This window comes from Balaenoptera borealis (assembly GCF_965194805.1).
Source record: "Balaenoptera borealis genome assembly, chromosome: 20".
Classification (NCBI taxonomy): Eukaryota; Metazoa; Chordata; class Mammalia; order Artiodactyla; family Balaenopteridae; genus Balaenoptera; species Balaenoptera borealis.
In genome coordinates this window covers 42,918,946-42,946,378 of record NC_138879.1, presented here as the reverse complement: position 1 = coordinate 42,946,378, position 27,433 = coordinate 42,918,946, and the positions used below count along the sequence as shown (strand labels likewise).

Below are 27,433 nucleotides of genomic sequence, written 5' to 3'. Positions count from 1 at the left end.
ATAATCTGGTTGAGGAGAGAAGACAAAGGTGCAAAATTAATAGATGCTCTACAGACTACAGAAATCTTAGAATTCGGAGGGAATCTTTGAGCTGAAGACCTCTTATAAACCATCAGCTGGGAGGTTCTCTGCCCTGATTCTTCCACAGCACACCTTAGGAAGGACACTCATACGTGCAACACACTTGCAACACACGTGCAAAAACCCTCGGGGGTTGTACCATCCCTGAAATGGGCCTTTCTTGACCACTCAAGAAAGCAAATATAAATTTTATAGAAATAACCTCGCATCAGCTATTTACAAATTAATTCATTATCTTTGCTAACTTATTATTAGTACCAAGTTACTCATAATACACCTCATACTTGATTGTAACAGATGTGCCCATATCCAAGCCTATCGTTTTACAGATAAAGGAAGTGATGACCTAAAACCTTACACAACCCCCAAACTAACAGCAGGCCCACAGTTCCTACCTCCTGTTGAAGTTACTGCCTCAGAGAGCCACATAAAATCGACAAATGGGTGCTGGTGAAGGAAGTAAAGATGACTTTATTTAGACTAGTCTGGCCAGGAGGGCTTGAGTGAGGGGGTGGAGTCTAATTTGAAGATACAAAAGGTAAGGCAAATGGTTATGTGTAAAGCGCACAAGTGGGAAAGAGATGTATGTGAGAGTGCAGGGAAAAACACGATGACGCTGCATGGTGGCACAGTGAAAGATGCTGGCAGAGCCTGGTCTGAATTTTGTAGGTGATTGAAGGGCTTTTGAACAGAGGAACATCATTAAAACTCAGATGGTGATGCTTTGCAGATGTGGGTCAAGGAGAGAAGCTTGGAAGATGACACAGAAGTGGTCCAGGGACCCCGTACCACAACCATCACCGTGGTTCTGCCGATTTTCATCTGGAACAGCCCTTTACAGTGTACACAGCATGACTTCAATTTAGAAAACTGTGTGTGTAAGAGAGAGTAGGACAAAGACTGTTATGACACCTTCCAAACCATTAATAGTAGTTACCTTTTGGTGGTGAGATGATGGATGATGTTATTTCCTTCTTTAAGTATATTTTTAAATTTCACAATGAATACATATTACTTTATAATAAAAACAATTAAAATTTTAGATGGAAATAATGTGATTACAGCTCTATGTTGTTCCTATTTATAATCCATTTTAAAAATAAATTTATTTATTTATTTATTTATGGCTGTGTTGGGTCTTCGTTGCTGCGCATGGGCTTTCTCTAGTTGTGGCGAGCCGGGGCTACTCTTCATTGCGGTGCGTGGGCTTCTCATTGTGGTGGCTTCTCTTGTTGCGGAGCATGGCCTCTAGGGCACACGGGCTCAGTAGTTCTGGCTTGCGGGCTCTAGAGCTCAGGCTCAGCAGTTGTGGCGCACGGGCTTAGCTGCTCCATGGCATGTGGGATCTTCCCAGACTAGGGCTCGAACCCGTGTCCCCTGCATTGGCAGGCGGATTCTTACCCACTGCGCCACCAGGGAAGCCCTATAATCCATTTAAAGTACAGTAAACTTGTGAATAAAGTACTTGGTCTGTAACCTGCATTTAAATCACGAGTGCTTGATTGTATTTTTAGTTCCCCGAGGATATTTGTCACTGACATATTTTCTATGAGTGTTTGATTTCTTTGGGTGTTTGTATCTACACAAATACAATAAGACCAACTCAGGACAACTGGCTAGTAAACATCTTATTTTGAAATTAAATTTTCTTAAAAATATAGAGTCTCTGGGTAAAGAAGATGTGGTACATATACACAATGGAATACTACACAACCATGAAAAAGAATGAAATTATGTCATTTGCAGCAACATGAATGGATCTAGAGATTATCATACTAAGCGAAGTAAGTCAGAAAGAGAAAGACAAATACCATATGATATCACTTATATGTGGAATCTAAAATATGACACAATTGAACTTATCTACAAAACAGAAACAGACCTGCAGACATAGAGGACAGACCTGTGTTGCCAAGGGGGAGGGGAGTAGGGCAGGGAGAGATTGCGAGTTTGGGGTTAGCAGATACAAACTATTATATATAGAGTGGATAATCAACAAGGTTGTACTGTATAGCACAGGGAACTATATTCAATATGCTGTGATAAACCATAATGGAAAAGAATATGAAAAAGAATATATATATGTATATATATACATATACATATTTAACTGAATCACTTTGCTGTACAGCAGAAACTAACACAACATTGTAATTCAATTATACTTCAATTTAGAAAAAATACAGATTCTCCTTGTAGTACTGAATTTGAATGGAGAGTGATGTTTGGCAACAGTAAGACTTTCTGACAAAAAATACTGAATATAAATAAATAGCCCTAAATTTTCTTTAGTTATAAATAAAGCCCCCCCAAAGGAATGACTCCTCCTCAGTCTATATAATGGGTGTGTGTGCACACATGCATGCACACACGCACGTGCATGCATGTGTAGGTATGTCTAGAATTAACAATGTGGTTAAAAAGGAATCATACTGAACATCCTGTTTTGTAACATATATTCTCACTTAACATTTACCATGAGCACTTGATGTTATTAAATTTATTTATATTGTCACTGTTAATGGTTGCTTAGTTTTCTATTGTAGGGATCTACCACAATTTATATGACTCACTTCTTAACATTTTTCTCCATTATTTTCCACTTTCATGAGAAATACTGAAGAGAAAATTCTTACAACTGAATTTTTACATGAATTTTCAAGAATTTCCTTAGTATAAATTTCTACAAGTATAATTGCTAGATTAGAGGCAAACCCAACTTTTAGATTTTTTGGAAACACACTGCTAAACTACTGTCCAGAAAGTTCTCACCAATTTACTCTCATGCCGGTAGTAAACATATCATCAACAACACTGTGTAGGATTAAAAGAAAAAAAAAAACAAACCCTGAGTATTTGATAGGTGAAAATATAGTGGCGGGCCATTTTTCTTTTTTTCTGGTGGACTTATTGTCTATAGTTTTCCTCAGTTTTCTAGTGAGGTATTTATTTCATTTCTTTGGAAGGGCCTTTTGTACGTTAATGGTATTTATACTCTGCATGTGCTGAAATGAAAAAGATCGAGTTTAAAGCCACTATACGTCTCCCCATAAAGAGAAACTGAATGCTCTAAATATATGCAATAAATAATGATACATTTCCCAGAACATTTGAATATTTCATAAACTTTTTTTTTTGGTTAGCAAAACTTAATAGTCCAAGCAGAATGTGTTTAAATGTGCCAGGACAAAGATATAAGCAATTTCTGACACACTTAGATTTCTTGGTGCTATAGCAAGAAAAAGACTAAAGTAAACCTCAACACCATAGCCCTTACATTTAAACCACATATATTCTTTTATATACCTAATAGGATATGAGGATATATTTTGTCACCCATAAAGTGTCTTGGCTTAATGAAATATGTGGCAAAATTATGTACTTCAGAAAGGCCTTTTTAAAAAGGTAGTTTTGAAAATCATTTTTTTTGGGGGGTGATATTTTACGTGAAATATCAGCATTGCCACTAGGTAGTGAATACCCATTATGATATTTTCATCGTTGCCTTTAATATGTGTCACCCAATTACTTCCAAAAGGATCGGAGGGAACTTACATAAAAGGTACATAGACAAGGGGGCTTCCCTGGTGGCAAGGTGGTTAAGAATCCGCCTGCCAATGCAGGGGACACGGGTTTGAGCCCTGGTCCGGGAGGATCCCACATGTCACGGAGCAACTAAGCCCGTGCGCCACAACTACTGAGCCTGTGCTCTAGAGCCCGCGAGCCACAACTACTGAGCCCGTGTGCTACAACTACTGAAGCCCATGCGCCTAGAGCCGGTGCTTCGCAATGAGAAGCCACTGCAATGAGAAGCCCGCCCACTGCAACGAAGAGTAGCCCCCGCTCGCTGCAACTAGAGAAAACCCGCGTGCAGCAACGAAGACCCAACGCAGCCAAAAATAAATAAAATAAATAATTTTTTTTAAAAAAAGGTACATAGACAACATAGTCACCCAACTGAGGATAAAAGGACAGGTAGGCAATGGGTGGGGGTCTCAGTAGGAAGGGTGACAGTCACACTTGAAACCCCAGCTAAGAATGGTTCCTGGATCTGAGTACAAATCTGAACCCTGAACTTCCTGGCAGCTTCAGCAAATGGGAAACTTAATGAGTTGCATGGGTTTCATTATTTAATAAGATTGGTAATTAAATATTCCCTGCACCCAAATACGTTTTTAATTTTTAAACAATAATTTTTTTCGAGGAGGAAGAAAAATTAATTGCTCAGCAGTGATTTGATGGTATTTTGTTTGGCTTGGCTGTCTTCCTCCAGCCAAGCTTTTGGTGTACACCTCCTATCTATAAGATCTTTCATTTGAGTCCGGGATAGCAATCCTCACTGAACTGTTCACAAGTTTTTAATTTAATGTTAACACCTATTCATTGAATCACTTCCCTTTCACTAATTAATTCCTTACAAAGAGTCAATCTCTTGAGTTCCCAGCAATTAAAAAGAAAAGTGCAATGAAAATGGAGCCACTTTTTTTTTTTTTTTCCTTCCGCCACCTATAGGGGCCAGAAAATGTTGTCATGGTGACAACAGCTGCTGGGTTATGAGTGACAGGTCTCAAGAGAGAAGTGTCTTGGAAAGGGAAGATCTCAAGTTAAAAAAAAAGTGGTGAGAGAGAACGAATGCAAGCTCTTTCACTAAGCATGGTGGGAGCTCAGTTGAAAGGTGTATTTAACTAGCAAAGAATAAAAGAAGTATTTCCCCCTTTCTTTCAACTAACATAGGAAATGTTTTCCTTCCAAAGGAGAACAGATTTCTTTTAAGCAAATCTCAAGCATATGTACATATCTTGGCATAATTACATTTTAAAATTGGGATTCACACTGATGCACCAAATTGGTTGCCTTAGTAATGAGATATCACCCGGGCAACGGATTTGCTGCTCTTTCAGGAGAGCAAATCATCTGCTTCCAACTTACAGGGGAACAGGCTGGGGAAGGGGCGGCAGTGGCTTCTTATTGGCAGTATCTGAGAGGAGATAAATAAACAAATTATTTTTGACATGTCATCATTATTTTCCAAATATGCTTTTATCTTTTTTATTCCTCAGTTGGGTGGGAGGAGGAAAAGGGTGGGGAGGGGGGTACGGAAAAAGAAAGAAAGAGAAAGAAAGAAAGAAAGAGAGAGAGAGAGAGAGAGAGAGAAAGAAAGGATGCTCTGTTGTTCTAATGTTAAATTTTTGCTGAAGCATTTTTATTGTTCTAAAAGGGCTTTGCATTTGTCAATATGTAAATACTAAATGGCATCAGTTATTGGCTTACATTATAAATCAACAGAAATTTTCTTCACAATAATAAAAATCAATGACTTGTACTGAATAATGTTATTTTATTAGGACTGCTTAGTAACATATGTAGGGGTAAGGCTTCAACATTCAATAATCACTTATTAAATGTCTTGTAGATGATAAATACTCCTTGATTTCTTCATTAAGAACATACATACTTTCCCATACCTATGTTCATTACCATATTACCATGATTTACCAACAAATGTTCAACATACTTTCTTCCTGGAGGATTCTAGTACTTGGTGTGTTTTTCTTCTCTTCCTGTACTCTGCCTTTCATCCTGATCATCTTTAACATGCTGGTTATTAATCAACCAGTGATCTCCCAATTGCCAGATTAAGTGAGCACTTTCAGTCCTTTATTTTGTTGGATGATTCTGTGTTTGACACTGCTGATCATTCCTTCTTACTTGAAATTTGTTACTTCCTCTGCTTCCCTGACTCATACATCCAATATGCTGGTCATCTTGACTCGAATGTCTCAGAGGCACTTTGAACTATGCCCCGAACTATTAATTTCCTCCAAATACGCTCCTGCCTCTGCACCCCTTCTCTCAAGTTGCAGAGACTTTGTACAGTATAGTGTGGAAACAGAATATTGTAAGCCACAACCAAAAACAAACAAAAAAACCCCCAATCAAATCAGAGGCTGCCAGCCTTTACTAGCAGTTATTAATGAGGAACCATGACAGAATAGAAATGGTTGACCCAGGTGCTTTGAGAAGACAAATCCACAGCTAGCTCTTTACCTCTTGTTAGATAAACAGGGGAAAGGTTAGTAAATATTTATAAACTTGTGATAAAATTCAGCTAAATTTAATTCTGTCATCACAAGTTGCATGGCTGCCATGTATATTTGCATCTTAATTGTCCTAATTTCTAAGGAGGGCAAAGAACTCTCCTGTAACATTGAAAGGGCAGTTTCAGTAATTCCAAGGACTGAGACTAGTATACATTTATTATGGAAAACAACATTTGTTTGGTATTTTTGTAGAACTTTGTTCCCTGTTTTTGTCATAGGAAGTTTAGTTTACCCACTAACCTTAGTGCCAATTAACCTGCTATCACATCAATGACCCAGCTCCAATGAACTCAATCTGTATAAATGGTTTATGAAATAGAGATTAAGATCTGTCCTCCCTACAATGGACTTTCAAGTAAAACGTAAATCTAACAGAGTTGTTCTCCAACTTTTTGGCATCTCTCCTTCTTCCAAAAAGCCTTCTCTCCCAGCTCAGGTAGGTGACGCTTCTCTGAGCCCACCTGGCAGTCGTTACCTACTCAACAGTGTCACCATTACTCTACTGCACTGGTTGAGTGCTAACACATCTCCCTTCTGCCTCGGCTGTCAGCTTCCTCTGGATGGACCCCTGTCTTGTTCGTTGTATATCCCTATTCAGTAATGAATGGACAAATCCATGTTTATTACTCATTTAAAATACATGAGTGCTCTTCTCCCACGCGGCCACACATCACAGTGTTGGAAAGGACATTAGCTACCTGTTTCTTCTCACCTCCTACTGAAAAGACATAATGTCAATGGTGGTCATTTGATCAAAGGCACATCTTTCTTTATTTCTTTCAATACTAGCTGAGGTCAAGCAGCGTATTTTTGACCATAAATATTCCCCATGAATAAAGCAGTGAGTTGACTGGCACTGGGGGCAACCTCTCTTATCACAGAGCCATGCCTCCCCCACCCTTCCTGTAATTCAGCTCATGCTTTGTCCACAGTCATCCAGACACACCTTTCCCAACCCACTCCTGGCTCGAAAGTAACTTTTACCACAACAAGTAAAACTCTTCTCCTGGAGCATGTATTCTCAGTAAAAGAGAGTCACTGATCACTTTTCATTACCGTACATATGTCAAGAGCTGATTCATACAGAAAACATCAGTGTTTCCTTCCAATCGTAGTAAAGATATATCTTAGTTCACATACTCAATAGTCAATGACTCAGACAGCACTAGGGCCAAATCACCTTCTTCTTCCTCTCGGAGCATGATGCCATCATCATCTTCGTGGCTGGTTTTATAAACTTTTCTTCAATAGTGTGAGTCATACCTGTTTTTCCTATAAGGAGTGCACACTGAATGATGCTAGTGTGGTATAAGTGAATAGGGGTTAAAAGTGTGCAGAAGGCTGTACCACTGGGTTCAAACCCCAGCTGTGGGGTCCACTATTGGTGTGACCTCCAGCAAGGCACTCAGCTATTCACGTGGCTTAAGTTCCCTTTCCTATTAGATGAAAAATACTGATAGACACTCATTCACAGAGTTCTTATAAAGATTTAGTTAATATATGCAAAATGCTCAGAATAGTGCCTGCCACTCAGTAAAGATTAGCTACATTAGTAGCTTTTTTTTTTTTTTAATTTAAGGGCAAAAGTAATCAATTTCATATGAGAGATAATTATTTTGCTTTTAGTCTGAGAAATAAAACACTTGACTGGTTTCACAAAGAAGCCGGTGAGCTTTGTTTGAAAATAACGTGAAAGCCCCATAGCTTCATGCTACTACTTGACAAAGTTTCACAATAAACAATACATCAGGGAATAGGGGCAAATGAATAACTACACCAATACGATCTAATTTTCAGATAATGATTCTATTCACACTTTTTCTCTGGTTGGTTTACAAAATTATTATACTCAGACCTATATTAACCTTTGCGATTACTTATAATTAATAGTGATGATACTATTCTCAGTTTCAGAATTTGCTATTTTCATTATACGTTTATGCTTTTATGAGTCACTCTTAACTCTTCACAAGATCCTTCTTGTGATTGGGACTATAATATAACCCAACAATAAGAATGTAAAGTGCTGGTGACCTAAATGGGAAGGAAATCCAAAAAAGAGGGGATATATGTATATGTATAACTGATTCATTTTGCTGTACAGTAGAAACTAACACAACGTTGTAAAGCAACTATACTCCAATAAAAATTAATTAAAAAAAGAATGAAAAATGCGAATTTAACAAATAAATACAAGAACATAAAAATAATATTAAATTATTAATTGGGAAAAAACAACCAGGGCAGTCTTTGTGATACATGAGCTGCCTTTTTTTAATAATTTTTAAAAATATTTACTTATTTATTTTTGGCTACGCTGGGTCTTCGTAGCTGCACACGGGCTTTTTCTAGTTGTGGCGAGCAGGGGCTGCTCTTCATTGCGGTGCGCAGGCTTCTCATTGTGGTGACTTCTCTTGTTGCGGAGCACGGGCTCTAGGTGTGCAGGGTTCAGTAGTTGCGGTACACAGGCTCAGTAGTTGCGGCATGTGGGCCCTAGAGCACATGGGCTTCAGTGCTTTAGGTGCGCTGGCTTGAGTAGTTGCAGCACACGTGCTCAGTAGTTGCGGCACGTGGGCCCTAGAGCGCACAGGCTTCAGTAGTTGTAGCACGCGGGCTCAGGAGTTGTGGCACACGGACTTCAGTAGTTGCAGCATGTGGGCTCAGTAGTTGTGGTGCACGGGCTTAGCTGCTCTGCGGCACGTGGGATCTTCCCGGACCAGGGCTCGAACCCGTGTACCCTGCATTGGCAGGCGGATTCTCAACCACTGTGCCACCAGGGAAGCCCTATACAATTCCATCTTGAATTCCACATGAAATTAGAAACGACAATCACATATCATTTTAGCCTACATTTTGAGTATTTTATTTCACTAACTTGATGTCTTTTCCTCCTTTCTCAGCATTACATTACCTTTTTTTCTCTTTCACATCTTTTCCACACTTTCTCCTCTACTCATTCCTTTGTTCTCCCCTGTCCTGCCTTTGAGATTGCACCAATTTTGTTATGACCTAATAATCAAGCCACTACTATCCTTTCAGGCAGATACCAGACAAGCAAAAATAAAATTCTGGGAGCCAAGTGATCCAGGAGGCTGACTGATCTGAACACTGATAGCATGAAGCTTTTGTATTTCCCATATAAACATGTCTGTAATTTCACATGACTATAATAGAAGATTGACAACTGATTTCAGATTCGAGCTTGACTATGGACCCCACAGCTCATGTGTCATGGGTGCTACAAGCTGTGAGCCATATTTAGGATTGAAATAAAACCCACAAAAACTCGTGGCATGGAGTGTGGAGCAGGTCAGAGGCTAGCATAATTTAAATTTTCAAAGGGCTGGCAGCTCTTGCTGCTGGGGAATTCGGGAGTTGTAATTGTGATCTCAGGGTGACCACAAATTGCTTGGAGAAAAATGATTAGAGCCTTAAGATATTAATTTAAGAAAGAATATCTATGCTTAGTAGCCTTCAGTATGTGGCAGAGGAGGGGCCTTGGTCTCTTAACTACAACACGGCACACTGGAAAGGATAAATCTATTCCTAGAGCTAGGATCAAAGCTGTGGGATCTGAATTGGCCCAAATACATAACACAGTGACCAGTTAAGATGTCTGTCTATAATCGATTATAGATGCCCTTTAAGAAAGGGCCAATTTCCCCAAAAGAAGACACAATTCACAAAAGCATCTATTTGTCTTATAGGTGGGTCAAGAAAGCCACTCTTCAAAATCCATCACCTCATTCCACATTTGTTGGTAATGGCCACACAAAAGATGAAGTCTCCCAGTACTTTTCTATCTCCCTTGGAGAATCCATTTTTAATATCACCTTATATGATGATTTTGATCTTGTCCTATGATACCCTACGATGAGAACATACATTTAAAACTACACATGCACCAAAAAAATAAGGGAGTTTCTTGAGGGGTTCTGTACCCTACTCCTTTTCTTTCTTTCTTTTTTTTTTAATAAGCTCTCTCTCTCTTTTTAATATTTATTTATTTGGCTGTGCCCGGTCTTAGCTGCGGCACGTGGGATCTTTTCTTAGTTGCAGCATGCAGGATCTTTAGTTGTGGCATGTGGGATCCAGTTCCCTGACCAGGGATCGAACCCAGGTCCCCTGCATTGGGAGCGCAGAGTCTTAACTGCTGGACAACCAGGGAAGTTCCCCCACTCCTTTTCTGAGAGAGCAAAATATTTAAAACTAAGTGAGTACAGAATATTAGAGAACGGTGATGCTTTGTAACGCATTTGGTGAGATATTTTCATTAAAAATCAGTTAACGGTTAACTACCAGTTAACAGTGAAAACTATAGTCTTCTTTCAGGATCTCCCCAACCACACAACAAGTAAGCATCTTTATTTTCTGGGAATTAATGAATACAACGTATAGAAGATGGATGATAGGAAACACCAAATCAGGAAGGTACAGGATGAAGATGGAAAAAAGCTAAAAGGAAATCAGCTCGGACAGCTCTGCTGCACAACACACTTAAAACAATCATTACACATGTTGACAGCCCTGTGTGTTTGCTGCTGAACTGACTACCGATGTCTCGGCACCTCCTTGCTTAAAGCTGTAATTCTGAAAACTGTAGTTTCTTCGGTGCTGTCTAGAAATTCCACCTTATTTGATTTCTCATTCAAATGTGATGTAAGGAACACACACAAGCTCCAGTGTAGAGGGTGTGTGGGGAAATGAAGCAATTGCATATTATGAAAGGAAGAGAAGATGATCTTAAAAAAAAAAAATCCCACTGGCTACACAGCTTCATTTCTTTTAATTCAATGATGCAAACATGTGGTACTACATCCAGGGCTTCTTAGAAAATGATTTTTTAAATACAGGCATACCTCATTTTATTGCCCTTCACAGATTTTTTTTTTTTTTTTAACAAATTGAAGGTTTGTGGCAGCCCTGCATCTAGCAAGTCGATCAGTGCCACTTTTCCAACAGCATTTGCTCACTTCGTGTCTCTGTATCACATTTCAGTAATTCTCACAATATTTCAAACCTTCTCGTTATTTTTTTTAACATCCGTATTGGAGTATAATTGCTTTACAATGGTTTGTTAGTTTCTGCTGTATAACAAAGTGAATCAGCTATATATATACATATATCCCCATATCCCCTCCCTCTTAAGCCTCCCTCCCACCCTCCCTATCCCACCCCTCTAGGTGGACACAAAGCACCGAGCTGATCTCCCTGTGCTATGCGGCTGCTTCCCACTAGCTATCTATTTTACATTTGGTAGTGTATATATGTCCATGCCACTCTCTCACTTCGTCCCAGCTTACCCTTCCCCCTCCCCGTGTTCTCAAGTCCATTCTCTACATCTGCGTCTTTATTCCTGCCCTGCCCCTAGGTTCTTCAGAACCTTTTTTTTTTTTTTTTTAGATTCCATATATACGTGTTAGCATACGGTATTTGTTTTTCTCTTTCTGACTTACTTCACTCTGTATGACAGACTCTAGGTCCATCCACCTCACTGCAAATAACTCAATTTCATTTCTTTTTATGGCTGAGTAATATTCCATTGTATATATGTGCCACATCTTCTTTATCAGTTCATCTGTTGATGGACACTTGGGTTGCTTCCATGTCCTGGCTATTGTAAATAGTGCTGCAATGAACATTGTGGTACATGTCTCTCTTTTTTTTTTTTTATAATTCTCTTTTTTGGCTATTACTTTTCTCTCTTATTTATTTATTTTTATTTATTTATGGCTGTGTTGGGTCTTCGTTTCTGTGCGAGGGCTTTCTCCAGTTGTGGCAAGCGGGGGCCACTCTTCATCGCGGTGCGCGGGCCTCTCACTATCGCGGCCTCTCTTGTTGCGGAGCACAGGCTCCAGACGCGCAGGCTCAGTAATTGCGGCTCACGGGCCCAATTGCTCCGCGGCATGTGGGATCTTCCCAGACCAGGGCTCGAACCCGTGTCCCCTGCATTGGCAGGCAGATTCTCAACCACTGCGCCACCAGGGAAGCCCACATGTCTCTTTTTGAATTATGGTTTTCTCATCGTCCTCAATGGTGAAAAACTGAAACCACTTCCTCTAAGATCAGGAATAAGACAAGGTTGCCCACTCTCACCACTATTATTCAATATAGTTTTGCAAGTTTTAGTCATGGCAATCAGAGAAGAAAAAGAAATAAAAGGAATCCAAATTGGAAAAGAAGAAGTAAGACTGTCACTGTTTGCAGATGACCTTCTCATTATTATTATATGTGTTATGGTGATCTGTGATCAGTGATCTTTGATGTTACTACTTCAAAAAGATTATGACTCGCTGAAGGCTCAGATGATGGTTAGCATTTTTTAGCCATGAAAGTGTTTTTAAATTAAGGTATGTACATTCTTTTTACATATAATTTTACTGCATACTTAGCAGACGATAGTATTATGTGAACGTAACTTGTATGTGCGCTGGGATACCAAAAGTTCATGTAATTTACTTTACTGCAATATTCGCTTTATTTGTGGTGATCTGGAACCGAACCTGCAGTATCTCTGAGGTATGCCTGTATTCAGGCAAAACATTCAGATTTTAGGTCATCCAGAAAGGGTATTTGTAAGAATGAAAATATCCAGTGCTTCAGTGAGGCAAGCTCTTTCACTCATCAGTTGGTGGGACCATACACTGGCACAATCTTTCTGGAAGCCATTTGATAACAGGTATAGAAAATCTTAAAAGTACGCATCTTTTAACCCAACAATTTTGTGTCTATGCGTTTATTCCAAGAAAATAATCGAGGATGTTTACAAATAATTAATAGTAGTAATAGCAGTAGCAGTAGTAATAACAACAGGTATCATTATTGAACTTGGTGTTAGGCAGTACTCTAAGTAAACAGAGATGTGCCCTGCAATGGGACCTGTAAGAATGTATCACTGGAAATACCCAAACATCCAGTAATAGCAGACAGATTGAGGAAACTCTAGTAAATCATATTAAGGACTAAGTCAGTTATTATAAATATGCAAATAAGTGTTTACACGTGTAAAGTTATAACAAAAAATATTATACAATGGTATGTTATGATTTAAATTTATGTATAATATAAAAAAATTACATTTTAAAACTATAAAAGGATTTATATTTTTTCACGATTCTACATGAACTTGTATTGCTATTACTTATGTACTATAAAACCAATAAAATTCTTTGAAATCTAGAGGGTTATTTCTTAAAAAAAGATATTTCTAGCAATTTCAAAAATCCTCTAAAATGTCAAGCATATGACCAAGTATATGAAGAGAAACAAGATGCACTACACGGATTATCCATAATTCTTGATACCAAGTGGTTAATGGTTTAGATGGTGACAGTGGAGAACTAGACATTTTTTTATGAATCAGAAAGCAACATAGTTTGTATCTCCTCTGCAATCTTTGTGGTTATACAGTTTATTCCTTTAAGAACAATTAATTTTGGAGGTTCTGGTTTTAGGCAACATCACTGATTCTTCCAACTTGACACTGAATCTCTACTAAGGCACAGAACAGGTACTGAAAGGCACGTTCTCACATGTTAAAACCTATTAAGATGTACTATAACAAACACAGTATGATTCTAGCATAGGAATTGACCATGGAACAAAATAGTGAGTCCTGAAATAGATTCAAGCATATATGGGCATTTAATATTAGACAAAGGTGGGATTTCAATTTAGTGGAAAAAAGAGAGGAATTTTTTAAATAAATGGAATTGAATAGCTGGATCAAAATAGAGTTGGACCCTTACATCACACCATGTACAAAATGAAATCCCAGATCTATAATTTGTTTCTGGAAGAAACTCAAAAACTATAAAGAAAAAGACATATTTCATTACATTCAGTGAAAAAATTTCACATCAAAGAGTATACCATGAACAGAATCAAATGACAAATGACAGCTTGGGAAAAATAGCTGCAACACATAAAGATAATAGCTCCCAGAAATTCCTAAGAAAAAGGCAAACAATCCAACAGAAAAATGGGCCACTGATAAAAATGAGTAACAGAGGAGGCAATCCAAAAAGCCAATAAACACACCCTTGCTAGTAGTCATGAAAATAAAAAATGAAATAGTAGAAACGAGGTAGCATTTCTTACTGATAAGAATGGAAAAAATTCACACACTTGGTGTGTTACCTTTGGATGGTGGGATTTTAGGTGGTTTCCCATGGATTTCCTTATACTTTTCATTATGGTTTGAATTTGTTTTTACAATGAGCGCACTTTAATTATACGATAAAAAAGACAAAGCTAATTTTTATTTAAAAAGGAAATTAAAAAAATCAATTGCTGGGGAGTCTTGTTTAAAATAGCATCTCCTGATGCTGCCTCTACAGCGTCACACGACATTCCCATAAGGAAACAGAAAAATTGAAAACACGTCACATGGAAAGTTAGGTGACTGATGACCTCTTCCCAGAAACTGAAATTCTCACGAATTTTATGGCCCATGGAGTTGGTTCGAAGAACATAATCAGTAGATCACATGTATCGTACTCTAGGATGGTGTGCCTGAGAATTTAGAGGGAGGTCATCCCCTACTCACTGCGTTATGGTTAAGAAACGCAAGATCTACACCACAGAGAAGACTGGACAGCTTTCCCTCCATGGTGCAGGTGATGGTTTTTGAAGCAGCCATCCCTTGTCTTTTAGAATCTCTCTTTTCTGGGTAGAAATTGTAATTTCTCACCAGAAAGTAAGCAGAGGTGCTGTAGAGAGAGAGGACTGAGAAAGGACGAGTCCTAGTAGGCGTGTATTATCTCGAATTCAACCTTTTCTGTAAGGGCTGGGCCCTGGGGTGGGGAGGGACAGGGTGGGCCCCATCTTTGGCTGAGAGCTGCAACAGGTTAAAGTCTGTGGGACACTGACAATTGTGAAAGAAGTAAACAAAATGCCGATGTAGATTTAAGAAGAGGATTCTACCAGCCAACAAGTGGAAAGAAAGTGAGTTCACGGTAGGGTGACTATTGTATCATTTGTCACCCATGCTGGGACACTTTGAGAGTGAAAGGTTTCCTACTAATATTTACAACAGACCACAGTCATAAACCAGGACTGTCCCAACCAAACTGACAGGTATGGTCATCCTGGCTCAGGGCCAAGCCCTGAGTCTGGTCAATGTCTTGGATAGGTATGAAGAAGAAAGACAAAGTAGCAGATCTGCAACAACAAAATATCCCACTGCTAAGTAGGGAAGATCAAAAGTAAGGATTTGAATATACAGAAGAACAGATGCGTGAAAATAACTTACTATGGCAGACAAAAAACAGAGATTCACCTTGCAAATTTACAAGCTGTCTTGAGAAAGAAAACAGAACGGAGTAAAAGCAATATTAAAAAAAACAATTAATAGAAGGAAACTGTTCTAAGATGAAACAGAATTTAGTATTCCACTTCAAAAGTTTTCCTGAGTTCTAGGAAAAATAAATGAATGAGACCAACACTCAGAAACATCTTGGCAACTGGAAGAGAACTTTTATAATCTGCATATGATATAATCTTTTACCCAGAAAAACTAATAGAATCAACAAATATGAATCAAGAAACGTTTCATTCTGGATACAGTTAAACCAACATAAGCCAATATTACTTCTCTATACCAACACTGACACATAGAAAATATAATAGAAACACAATAATAAAAGCACAGCAGCTACAAAAACAATAAAATATCTAGGAATTAACTATGACTTCATAAGACCTCTCTAAGTCTAAAAGTCAAAAAAATGATTTAAATAAGCCTATTCAATACTCTTAAGATGATTTAATATTATAAAAATGTTAATCCTTTCAAATTAACCTATAAATTCAATGCAATCCTAATAAAAAGTATTGTTGAATTTAATGAACTCAATAAACAGATTAAAATTTATATTACAGAATAAAGGTCTATGTATAGAATAATCAACCTCAATAAAGAAAAGTAGAGAAGATGGACTTATCCTACCATATACTAAAACATACTACAATAAAAACTATATGGCATTAGTATGAAAAGAGGCAGATACAAAAATGGAACAGAATAGAGCACTCAGAAACAGAATACGTATATATGTATATGTATATATATATATATAAACTTCATACATAATAAAAGTGGCACCACAAATCAATAGGGAAAGAACAGATTATTTAGTATTTAGATGGTATTGAGAAAACTTGCTCACCATACAGAAGAAAGTAAAACTGGATTCCTAGAGAGAACCACATACATAGATGGATTCTGAATGGATTAAAGACCTAAATGTGAAAGGTAAAACTATACAGTTCATAGAAGAAAACACAGGATAGTACCTTTGTGACCTAGATACAAGGAAAGCCCTCTTAAATAAAATTCCAAGGCACAAAATATAAGGCCAAAAAAAAAAAAAAATCGAAGAATTTGATTATGTCAAAATTAAGGATTCTCTTCAACAAAGCACATTAGAAAGTTCATTAGAATGCCGACAGAATAGGAGAATATATTTATAATATCTAAAGTGAATAAGAGATTAATGTCTAAAATAGTCAAGGAATTCCTGCTAATCAACAAGAAAATGATACCAATTACAGTAGAAAAATGGATAAAAGATATGAACAGGCAGTTTATAGGAAACCCCAAAAAGCAAACAAGCATTTAATGAGATGCTCAAATTCAATGGTAATCAGAGAAATAGGAAGTAAAACAACAATGAGATATCATTATACTTACTAGTCTGGCAAAATTTAGGTACCTGGATGATACTGGTAAGGATGTGGGCACATAGTAACCTCTACATACAAACTGGTGATGTGCAAACTGGCAGACATTCTGGAGAGGAGCCTGGCACTACTTATACCAATTAGGTCTACATATACCCAATGACCCAGCCACCTTTCCCCTGATGGATACCTCAAGGACATTCTCCTAGAGGAACACGATTTCTTTTTATATGCATATATAATTTTTTTACATTAAAATGGTTCAATCAGAAGGTATGGAAATGGGTAAGAGGGATAAAAAGAAATACCTGAGTGATTGAATGAAATGAGAAGGGGCCCTGCACAGATCAATGATGACAGGTACCATGGTCTTACGAGGATCGTTGAGTGAGCACTGCACACCTTGGCAAGTGCTGGTGGTGGGTCGTGATGGGTGAGGGAGGTGGTTTCACACAGGCTGGCCAAGCTTTTGAATTATAAGATAGAAAAAGTCCTTTATGCAGTTAAGCTGAGGCAAACAACTCAGTTAACTGCAAGAGACAAAAACCAGACTGCTTCAGACATCTCTCTGATTCTAAATACCAGAAGACAAAATAGCTTCAGAGTTCTGAGGATAAAATAATTTTGAGTTCACACAGCCCAGTAAGTTTTCCATGTGTGAAGGCAACAGAAAACACTCTTAAGATATGCATATAGATGCAAAAAATATACCATCGTGAACATTTCTTGAATCAAAGAAAACATTCAACTCATCTTTAAGAACATAAAACTAAGGTCTTATCCTTATATATAAAATATTAAATTACCTTTTGTAGAAAGAGGACAATCCTTACGAGCATCTGGGCACGGAGCTCTTCCAAGGTAAACAATGTTTGGGGTGTTCGAATGAAAATTTTGGTCTTCCCATAAGCTACATCATCCTGAAAGCCACAATGTTTAATCAGTTTCTTGACAGCCTCTTTGTCTGAAGGGAGGTCATGGTTGGGCCAGGTGAATTCAGAGATCATTTTGTACCTGGATGAAAAAAAGAACACGGCACGGATTAAGGGAGAAAAACCATGTGGTATCAATAGATGCAGAAAAGCTATCCAATAAAATTCAAGATGCTTCATAGAAAGAAAGAAGAAAAAACTTCTTAGCAAACTAGGAATAGGGATGAATTTCATTAGCCTGATAAGAGTCATAGAAAAAGGCTTCAATAAAATACAACACTCCTTCAATAAAATACAACACTCCTTCAATAAAATACAACACTCACTAAACAAGGATTAGAAGGTTATTCCTTAATTTAATAAAAGCTATTTGCCAAAAACTTGCAGCAAATATTATTTGTAATGTGGCAACCTTGGAAAGCATTGTCTTTACAAACAAAAACAAGAAAAGGATGCCTCTATCATGGGTTTTTGAACTGGTAAATGACTGGGGAAGGAACAAAACATTACTTATGAACAATATAACTCGCTTCAAAGGACATCAAGCAGATCTTCAGATAAACTATCATCACTAAAAGAAAACTAAGCACAGTTCTGCACATAAGGTCAATACACAGATCATTTGCAATTCTACATACAAGCAGCCAACAGTTCCTCAATACGTGGCCCTCTCATAGGTTAGTTTACTACACACCAGCTTCTTCTTGAGGGTGACCGTGAGCAAAACAGTAGTCACAGAGTCTCAGCCTTTTGTAGCCTAATCTCACGAGTGACATCCCATCACTTTTGACGTATTCCATTTTGCTAGAAGCAATTCACTAGGGCCAGCCCATACGCACAGGAAGGGGATTACACAGGCGTGAATACCAGTAGGTGGGGATCACTGGGACCAGCTTAGAAGGCTGCCTACTGCAGTGCTTTTCCTCCACTCCTGGTGCAAAGTTGTTTAATACATGTAGTCAAATTTAGTAATGTTTTTCACATACTGCATCTGAATTTTAAGTCATAGTGAGAAAGGCTTTCCTCACATTCAGGTTACAGAGTAATTCACCTATGGGTTCTTCTAGTACTTATATGTTTTCATTTTTTATATTTAGATCTCTGATCCATTTGGAGTTTATTTTGATATGGGTCCACATGATACGGATCCAACTTTTGACAAAAGGCTATTTCCGATATGATTTACTAAAACGTCTGTCTTTCTCCCTCTGATTTAATATGCCATCTTATCATATGCTAAATTTTCATATGTACTTCAGTTCATTTCTGGGTTTTCTGGTCTGTTTCATTGCTTTGTCTGTCCCTCTGCCCCACCAGTACTGCAAATTTCTAATTATAGATGTTATAAGTATATTTTAATATCTGGTGGTCTCTTCTCCTTCTTTTCCTTTTTAAAGGTCTTTCTAGATATTCCTATGTGTTCATTTTTCTATATGAACTTTAGAATCAATTTGCATAGTTCCAGGGAAAAACTATCACAAAACAAATGAATCCTTTCTGGTATTTTTATTGGGTTCCCATGTTAAATTCATTAAATTTAGCTATGATGTCGAGTTGTCCTATCCAAGAAAAAGGGATATCATTCCATTAGTTCAAGTCTACTTTCGTGCCTTTCAGGAGTCTTCACATTTTCCTCCTAGGGCTTTACACATTTCTGGTTAAGATACTATGTATCTAAGGGGCATGTGATCCCTTCTTCTTGATGTCTCTCTCTTTTCCTGATTTCCATCTTAGCTTCCACAACAGCACACTCTCTGGCTTCCTTCTGTCTCTCCGGATATCTCTTCTCAATCTCATTTTCTGGCAACTCCTCATTACTGGACCCCCAAATGTTGGAGTGTCCCAGAGCTCATATCAGGCCCTCTTCTCTCTATGTACAACCTCCCACATCACTTCATCTATTCCATCCACTTTATTTTTCAACTCATGCATTTATTATCCCAAGCCCAGTTCTCAGTTCTGAGCTTCAGACTCACATATCCAATGCCTATATAGACCTAAAGGCATCTTAAATTCCTCTTTCAGTCCTTCCTACCTCAATGTCCTCAGTTACTAAAGCCAGAATCCTGGGAGTCATATTTGATCCCTTCTCTTCTCTATCATTCCTTCTAATCCATCATCAAGTCTATTGACTCCACCTCCAAAATATATTTAAAATTCAACTATTCTCATCTTTACTGCTACAATCCTAATATAAGCCACCATCAAGTTTACTACAATAGACTCCTAACCAGTTTTCCATTTCCTCTTCAATCCATTCTGCATATTTAGCAGCCAGAGTAGTATTCCAAAAAGCCTCACATCATTTTTATCTTTTACTGCTCTCCTGCTTTCATTATTCTACTCCAGTCACCTTGGCCTTCTTTAGGGCCCTGTAATGCGGTTGCCTCTTTCTTGCCTTGGAGACTTTGCATATGCTGTTCCCATTGCCTGGAATGCTTTTTAATCTACTCTTTGAAAGGCTGAGACTCCTTAGAGTCTTTTTTTGATTTTCCTTCATCAACCATCAACCCTCACCCCCATTATTCCTCTCTAGGGCAGCCAGATGGGTTTCTTTTCCTCACACCATTCATCACAGTTTGTAATCATATTGATTTGTGTGTTTGTCTGTTGAATGTCAGTCTATGGGTACCACGAAGGCAGGAATTTTGTTTTGTTCCCCACTATATGCCATGTGCCTATCGTGTTGTCCACCATACAATGAGGAACGAGATATCTACTGAATGAAAGAATGGAAGAAAATACATTTAAAAGTCTAGTCACTTGCCAGATAGAGACAGAAACAGAATCCAGAGTTCTAATATGAAGAGAAAGGTAATATTAAGCAACGTCATGTGAAAAAAGGAAATAAAATCTAAAAACTTCCAAATTCATTATAAAACTCTCGATAGAATAAGAGTCAACAGGGAGTAATGGCATTTGTTTAAAGTTTTAGGCATGTTGCAGAAACTAGAAGCAATCCTACTGCCACACTGCTCAGCTAACACATCAGGATAACGGCGCCCTTCCTTTCTTCCTGACGGTCAAGGGCATGCCTCAAGTTCTTCAGCAAACCAGCATCCTGAACTTGCAAATTAAAAAGCTAAATTCATCTGCTTTCTGACAACTAGTTTTACCTCCCTGAAAGACTTTAGCAGCTTTTAAGGTTATTGGTACATTTAAAATCCTTCTCTCTCTTTTTCAATAAAAGAATGAAAATGAAAATGACAAGTAGAAATTTAGGTTCAAAGCTAGCTTACAAAAAATCTGCAGAATCTAAAAGCACAAACTCATTGCGGAAAATATTACTTTTTCTCCCACCAGGACTGAAAACATTGATCCAATGTCCTACACACCTTCCATCCTACCCCATGTCCCATTGTTAATTAGTTCAATCAGTATGACAATAAAATGTCAATTTTTCAATGTGAACAAACTCATTTTATGTAAAGTGGCAGATAAACACAGCCTGCAGAGGAGGGATAGACCATCTTCCCAGATGCACATCCCACCATCTCATCCAGCACTCTTCCTAGATGAGTCTAGTAGAGAGGACCTAATCTCGACTTAGATAGTCATCAACTGGAGAGACTTCAGTCTTCCCACAATTCTGTCTTTTAAAGGGCAAGTCTGACACTTTTATTGTGATTATTAATATGTTTCAATTTTCTCAACTTCTCATTTAATGTTTTCTATTAGTTGTGCTTTCTCTTCGTTGCTTTTTACCCTGTTTTCTCTTGGGTAGACTGAGTTTTCTTTATTCCATTTTATTCCTTCCTCTGATAAAGCCGCACATTCAGTTGTGAGGCGGTGCACTCTTAAAGACGGTAGGTTCAGGAGGCAACTGCCTGAGCTCAGACACGGCTACACCACTACCTGGCTCCGTGACCTGAGGCAAGTTCCTTAACCTCTGTGTGCCTCGGTTTCCTCATCTGCATAAAATGGGGGTAACACACTCTCCTCATCTGGTTGCCAGCTTTAGGGACAGACTACATGCAGATTGTTTACAACAGTGCTGGGTACATATGGTGGGAGCACTTCACGATGTCAGCACTATTATTATTATCATTCTGAAAAATTAAATATGTAAAAATTTATTTATGTAAAAATACATACTATTTCCTGTCTAGTTAATTAACATCTATGTTCTTCCCATAAGGAGTACAAAAGTCTTTACTTCTCTATATTTCTCACTACTATTTTAATTTTTGCTGCAAATGATTACTAGACTTTTTCCCCCTTACAATCAATACTTGTTCAGATTTCACAAAAAGTTTTACCTACTTATTTGTTCAATGTTGCTTTTTTGCATTCCATATTTCCCTCCTGCATTTATTCTCCTTTTTGCTAAAGTATACCCTCTAGAGATTTTTCAGAGGGTCTATGACCCTCTCAGAATAGTAAACTTTCTGAGCCTGTATTATGTCAGAAAACATTTTTATTTTGCCCACACTCTTGAATGATAACTTGGCATGGAATAAAATTCTAAGCATAAACTTCATTCCCCTTCACTATGAAGATACTGCTCCCTTGTCTGTTTACACTGAATGTTGCTAATGAGAAGTCTAATGTCAGTATGAGTCTCACTCCCTCATAGGTAGTTTGCCTTTCTTCTTGGGAGCTCTAAGCATTTTTATTTATGTCTAACATTCTGAAAGTGAACATAATGTACTTAAGTTTCATTAAAAAACTTCGTATGTTTTACACTCAGTGTATTCTTTCAATCTGACCCCTAGACTCTTCTTTCCTTCTGGAGCTCCAGTTAGATGGCTTTTGGCCCTCCTGGATTAACCTTACACGCAGCTTGACCTTTCTTTAGTACTTCCCATCTCTTTTTCTTTGTGAAGAGGTCTGGAAGAAGTCTGCAGCTTGATCCTCTAGCTCACTAAGTTGTTTAAAAGAAGTTTAGTTAAGAAAAAAATTTTTCTAATTGTGGTAAACTTTACGTATAGTAAAATGCACACATTTAAGTACACGAATCAGTAAGTTTGAAAAATGTGTACACCCATGGAACTGACATGCCAATCAAGATACAGATCATCTCCATAATCTCAAAGAGTTCCCCCATTGCCCTTCCCCCTTTCCAGTTAACCCCCAACCCAGAGCAAAGCACTGCTCTGATTTCTATCTGTTCTTAAACTTCATATAAATGGCAGCATAAAGAAATTACTCTTCGGTGACTCCTTTTCCACATAATGTTTTATTCATCCACGTTGTTGCTGTATTAGCCATTCATTCTCTTTAATGCTGATTAGTAACCATTGTATGATTACACTACAAATTGCTGACTCCTATTGATGGACAATTCACTCTTTCATTGTGCTTGATCTGGTTTTCATTTTCTAAATCTCTAATTAGTTCTTTTAAATAACTACCTGTTCTTGTTTCTAACTTTGTATTCCTATTTTAGGACCATAATTCTCTCCTTTATCTCTTGGAGAATATGAAATAGGCTTATTCTAATGTCTTTCACTCCTTGCTCTGGTCCCTTGGGGGTGAGGTTTTTTTTTTATTTGTTGAGCTTATTGTCTCTTTTTCATTGGTCTGGGCTTTCTCAGATGTTTGTTATCTTGTCTCCTTCCCCAGAGTCCTTCTATGTACGTGTACATCTTGGCCTTTGTTGGCCTCTTGTTACGTGGCTACTTTTGCTTCCTGAGTCTCGGCCAATATACCTATGATGTCTCCGTTCCAGTTGCTGAGGTGGTTACTTGGCCTGGCCATTATGGCAACCTCCCGGTGCTGCAGCTGGGTAAACTCCAGCACAGTAGCTGAGATGCTTCCTGAATGGCAGCTCAAGCCTCACAAGGCAGTCTTTCCTTAAAACTGTGACCTTGGCTTACTTCTGGGTCTTCATGTCTGCTTCATATTGTATTTAGGAGTGATTCACATCTTAGGAGGTATTTAGGAGGTTCACTGAGAATCCCCCTTTTGATTCCATAGTGTGGCTATGCATTAATGTGGCTTTAAATACACATATTTTATATTATTGGGGGATGTTCTGGAGTGGGAATGGGAGATTTAAGCTTGTACTCCTAAGACCATCATATTTGAAATTCATAGGTTCTTTTTAATCTTTTCTATTTTTACATGAGTATTAGAAAACAGAATCCAATCCTTATAGCATGTCTTTCATGCCAAAAAACACACCAAACATCTTGAGTTGAAAGTAAAATAGGTGCATAAAGAGATTAAGAGTGAGGATACGCACTTGCAAAAGTCCGTGTCCCCTCCAAATCAAGCTTGCTTATTCTCTTATTTCAACTTCTTTCCATGGCTTCTATTATCATGGTGTCATGATAATATATTTTTAGTTAGATAAATGTATATTTTAGGTAAATATACTTTTAGTTCAGCCCCATCCTATAGTTACCCATTCCCACCCTGCTCATTCTAATACTTAACTTCTGCTGATCTTATACATGCGACAACACAAAAATCAATACTACAATTGAGTAATTGCTAGAATTCTGAGTAATGACAAGGGACTAACAATCTTCCTATTAATATAATTTGACACTGTTTGAAGTCAAGACTCAGAATGAACACATCTCTACTCATGACAACATTCCTACTCGACAGCCTCAATAAAAAAAAGAACCAAATTTAAAGAACAGTATGATTTCAATAAGGAAAATGATCAGTTTTGAGCATAACCTTTTGATCAATATAAAACTGTTTCAATTTTCTAGGCTATTCTGCTATAAAGTTTTATTCATTCCAAGAGTCTCCAATTAGTGTAAATCCCTTTCACTTCTTCACACAAGTAGCTGAACACTGGTGGAGAACAACAGACAGTGCTGGGTGGTGTCACTGTACACTTATAACCTCAAATGCCAAGTGGGCGCTCAGATCTTCCTAGCAGCAAAACTACCATACACACCTATGCTTTCCCACTCTCCAAAATGAGTATTTTCATTTCCCCTCCAACCTCCTACACCACATCTCTTAATCTTCACTCTCAGCTCATGACCCTGCCTCATACTTTATTGAGGAAATAGAAGCAATCAGATAGGAACATCTTCATCTTTGCCATCAGCCAAGCTTTGAGGCTTCCTGCATCTGTATTCATATTCTCTGCCTTTCATCCTGTTGCTAAGGGTGAAGCATCCCTGCTCCCATCTAAAGCTGACAAACCTCCCACTTGTGCTTGGGATTTCATTCCTTGCCTTCTCAAGGATGTTACTATTACAATTATCTCCCTCCCTCCTGTGTCGCTGGTTTCTCCCTCTGTTCTGAATCATTCCCACCTGCATACAAACATTTTCTAGTATCTCCTTGACCTCACATTCCACTCTGGCTGCTGCTTCTATTTTTCTCTGCTCTCATTCATAGCACACATTCTTGAGTTGTCCAGAGACATCCAACTTCTCACTTCACTTCCCCATCCTGCTCAAATGGGGCTCTGTCCAGCCTTTTCTCCTTTGACCTCTATGTTGCCTAGTCTAACGGTTAAGCTTCTGCTTTTATCTTACTTGATGGCACAGCAACATTTAATATGATAACTGTACTTTTCTTCTTGAAATGCCATCTTCTCTTGGCTTCTGTGACATAACCCTCTTCTGATATTTCTTCTATCTTCTTCGTTGCTTCTTCTCTTCTCTTTGCTGGTTCTTTCATGTCAGACCACAAACCTAAATGTTGGCATGGGCCTCCTCCTCTTTTCTATCCAGTTCCAAGACTTTATATACAGTCTGTATACCAATAACTCCAAAATTTCTATTTCCAGCCTGGACTTCTTCCCGGAACTCCAGATTTGTATGGCTAATAACTTACTTAGTATTTCTACCTAGACATTTAGTAGCCATTTCAAACCTAACACAGTCAGGAGACAATCTTGATTCCATCTTTGCCCCAGTTCCATGTCCTCCTCCTCAAACTTCTCTTCCCCCATCTTTCTCGCCTCAGCAAATGGTACCATGCTTACCCAGATGCTCCAGCCAGAATCTACTTGTTACCCTTCATCCCTCTCTCCTCCTCTCTCATCGCGCCAATCCGTGAGCCAGTCTAGTCTACCTTTCCACAAAACATACCCTGAATCAGTCCACTACTCTTGGATCTACAATAATTCCTTGTTCAAGGCACTCTCGTTGAGCTGCCTCTCCTGGTTTCCTGGAATAGCATCTCTAAATGTCTCCTTGCTTCCTATTCACACAGCAGCCACAGTGATATCTTAAGACATCCATAAGATTGGGTTGCTCCCTGCATAAAATCCACCAGTGGTTTTCTACCACAATTAGCCAAAATCTAAACTGTTTAGTCTGGATTACAACATTCAACATGATCTGGCCTATGTCCATCTCTGATCTCACCCTACACCACTGCCCTGTCACTCAGCATCCTCCAACCGCACTGGATGATGTTTGGTACCTAAAACACCACTTATTATTGCAAGAGAGACTTTTCTCCGCTGTTTCCTCTGCTCTACCTGCTCTATTCTTTGACCTTTGTATGGCTGACCCCTTCCTGTCATTATTATCTCCTTAGATACTCTTCTCACCAATCAGTATTTTATGTATTTGTTTATTCATATTTTGTGGAATCTGCAGTCTACAACATAGGAAATGCTCAATAAATATTTTAAAATAAATGAATAGATGGCATTTAAAACACTATTTTTATGATACCAGGTGTCAACTATCATTATTGTTAGTAAAAATAAATAACAATAGCAATGATACCTTACATTTATTGAGTGATTACTATATGCCAGGTACCATTCTAAGTACTTCACATATATTACTTCATCCCCCAGCAGCCCTACCAGGTAGTTACCATTATTATTCCCATTTAAAAAAATTAATTAATTTCCCCCATTTTATACATAGGAACCTGAGGCATGGAAAGGTTATATGATTTGCCTAAGGTCAAAAAGCTAAGAAATGGCAAAGCCAGGATTCAATCAGGTAGACTAATTTTAGGGGCTCCATGATTAACTACTTAATATTTTGTTATTATTATAGTTAGCAATATCAATAATGCTAAGCAGCATTAATTGAACATCTATTATGTGCCAGGCACCTAGCCTTTTTACTTTGGTTAATTTAATCCTCACAACAAAAGGCTTATGAGGTAGTGTTACTATACTCATTTTATAGATGCAGAAGGAGAGTCAAAGAAGTTAAATTTCTAGCTCAAGGTCATGAAGCAAATGAGTAGCATAGCCAGGATTCCAACCCAGCTGTGACTCCAAATCCTTGTTTTTTCTCCTATACTATATGCCCCCATTTTCCCCATGAAGAATAAAACTTTTCCCCATGGTCCGTAAACCACAGACTCAAGGGGACTCCTGCCGATTCTGGGAAGGTCTTTCATAGTTGCAGTTTCCTCAACTCTTCTGTTCATTCAACAAACATTTAGATTGTCTGATAGGAGCTGATGCATGTTTAAACATGGGGAGGACTCCATAATTCTCAGTGTGCTAGCAGGTTTCCTTGTTTAGTCTATTCTCACCTGTGAAGAAACTTCTCGTAGGTCTGGCGGAAGGCGAACCCTGCCCGACGCACCCTCACATTTTCCAGGAGTCCAAGATACTCTACTTGATGCCGGCAGCGTTCATCGTCAAAGATCTGTGGGGACTTCTTGTCGTTGGGTTTGATGCAACGTACATAATATGGTTCCTAAAGAAATGAATCGGCAAATGATAAGTTTCACTGGAGA

General features: G+C 38.2%; 1 protein-coding gene across 10 annotated transcripts in view; it reads right to left on the bottom strand.

The window, feature by feature from the left end:
* MYO1D (myosin ID) overlaps window positions 1–27,433 on the bottom strand; it is a 349,962-nt gene that overhangs the window by 174,758 nt on the left and 147,771 nt on the right. For 3 of the 10 annotated variants that reach the window (XM_082370869.1, XM_082370871.1, XM_082370870.1), the window contains exons 15-16: window positions 27,227–27,393; window positions 17,672–17,879 (exon numbers count right to left, since the gene is read on the bottom strand). In XM_082370869.1, coding sequence (XP_082226995.1) covers window positions 17,672–17,879; window positions 27,227–27,393 — 375 coding nt within the window. Of the gene's footprint in view, window positions 1–532; window positions 5,060–14,956; window positions 17,332–17,671; window positions 17,880–27,226; window positions 27,394–27,433 lie in introns of those variants that run through there. The other 7 variants (XR_014238195.1, XR_014238196.1, XR_014238197.1 and 4 more) reach the window with 7 other exon arrangements.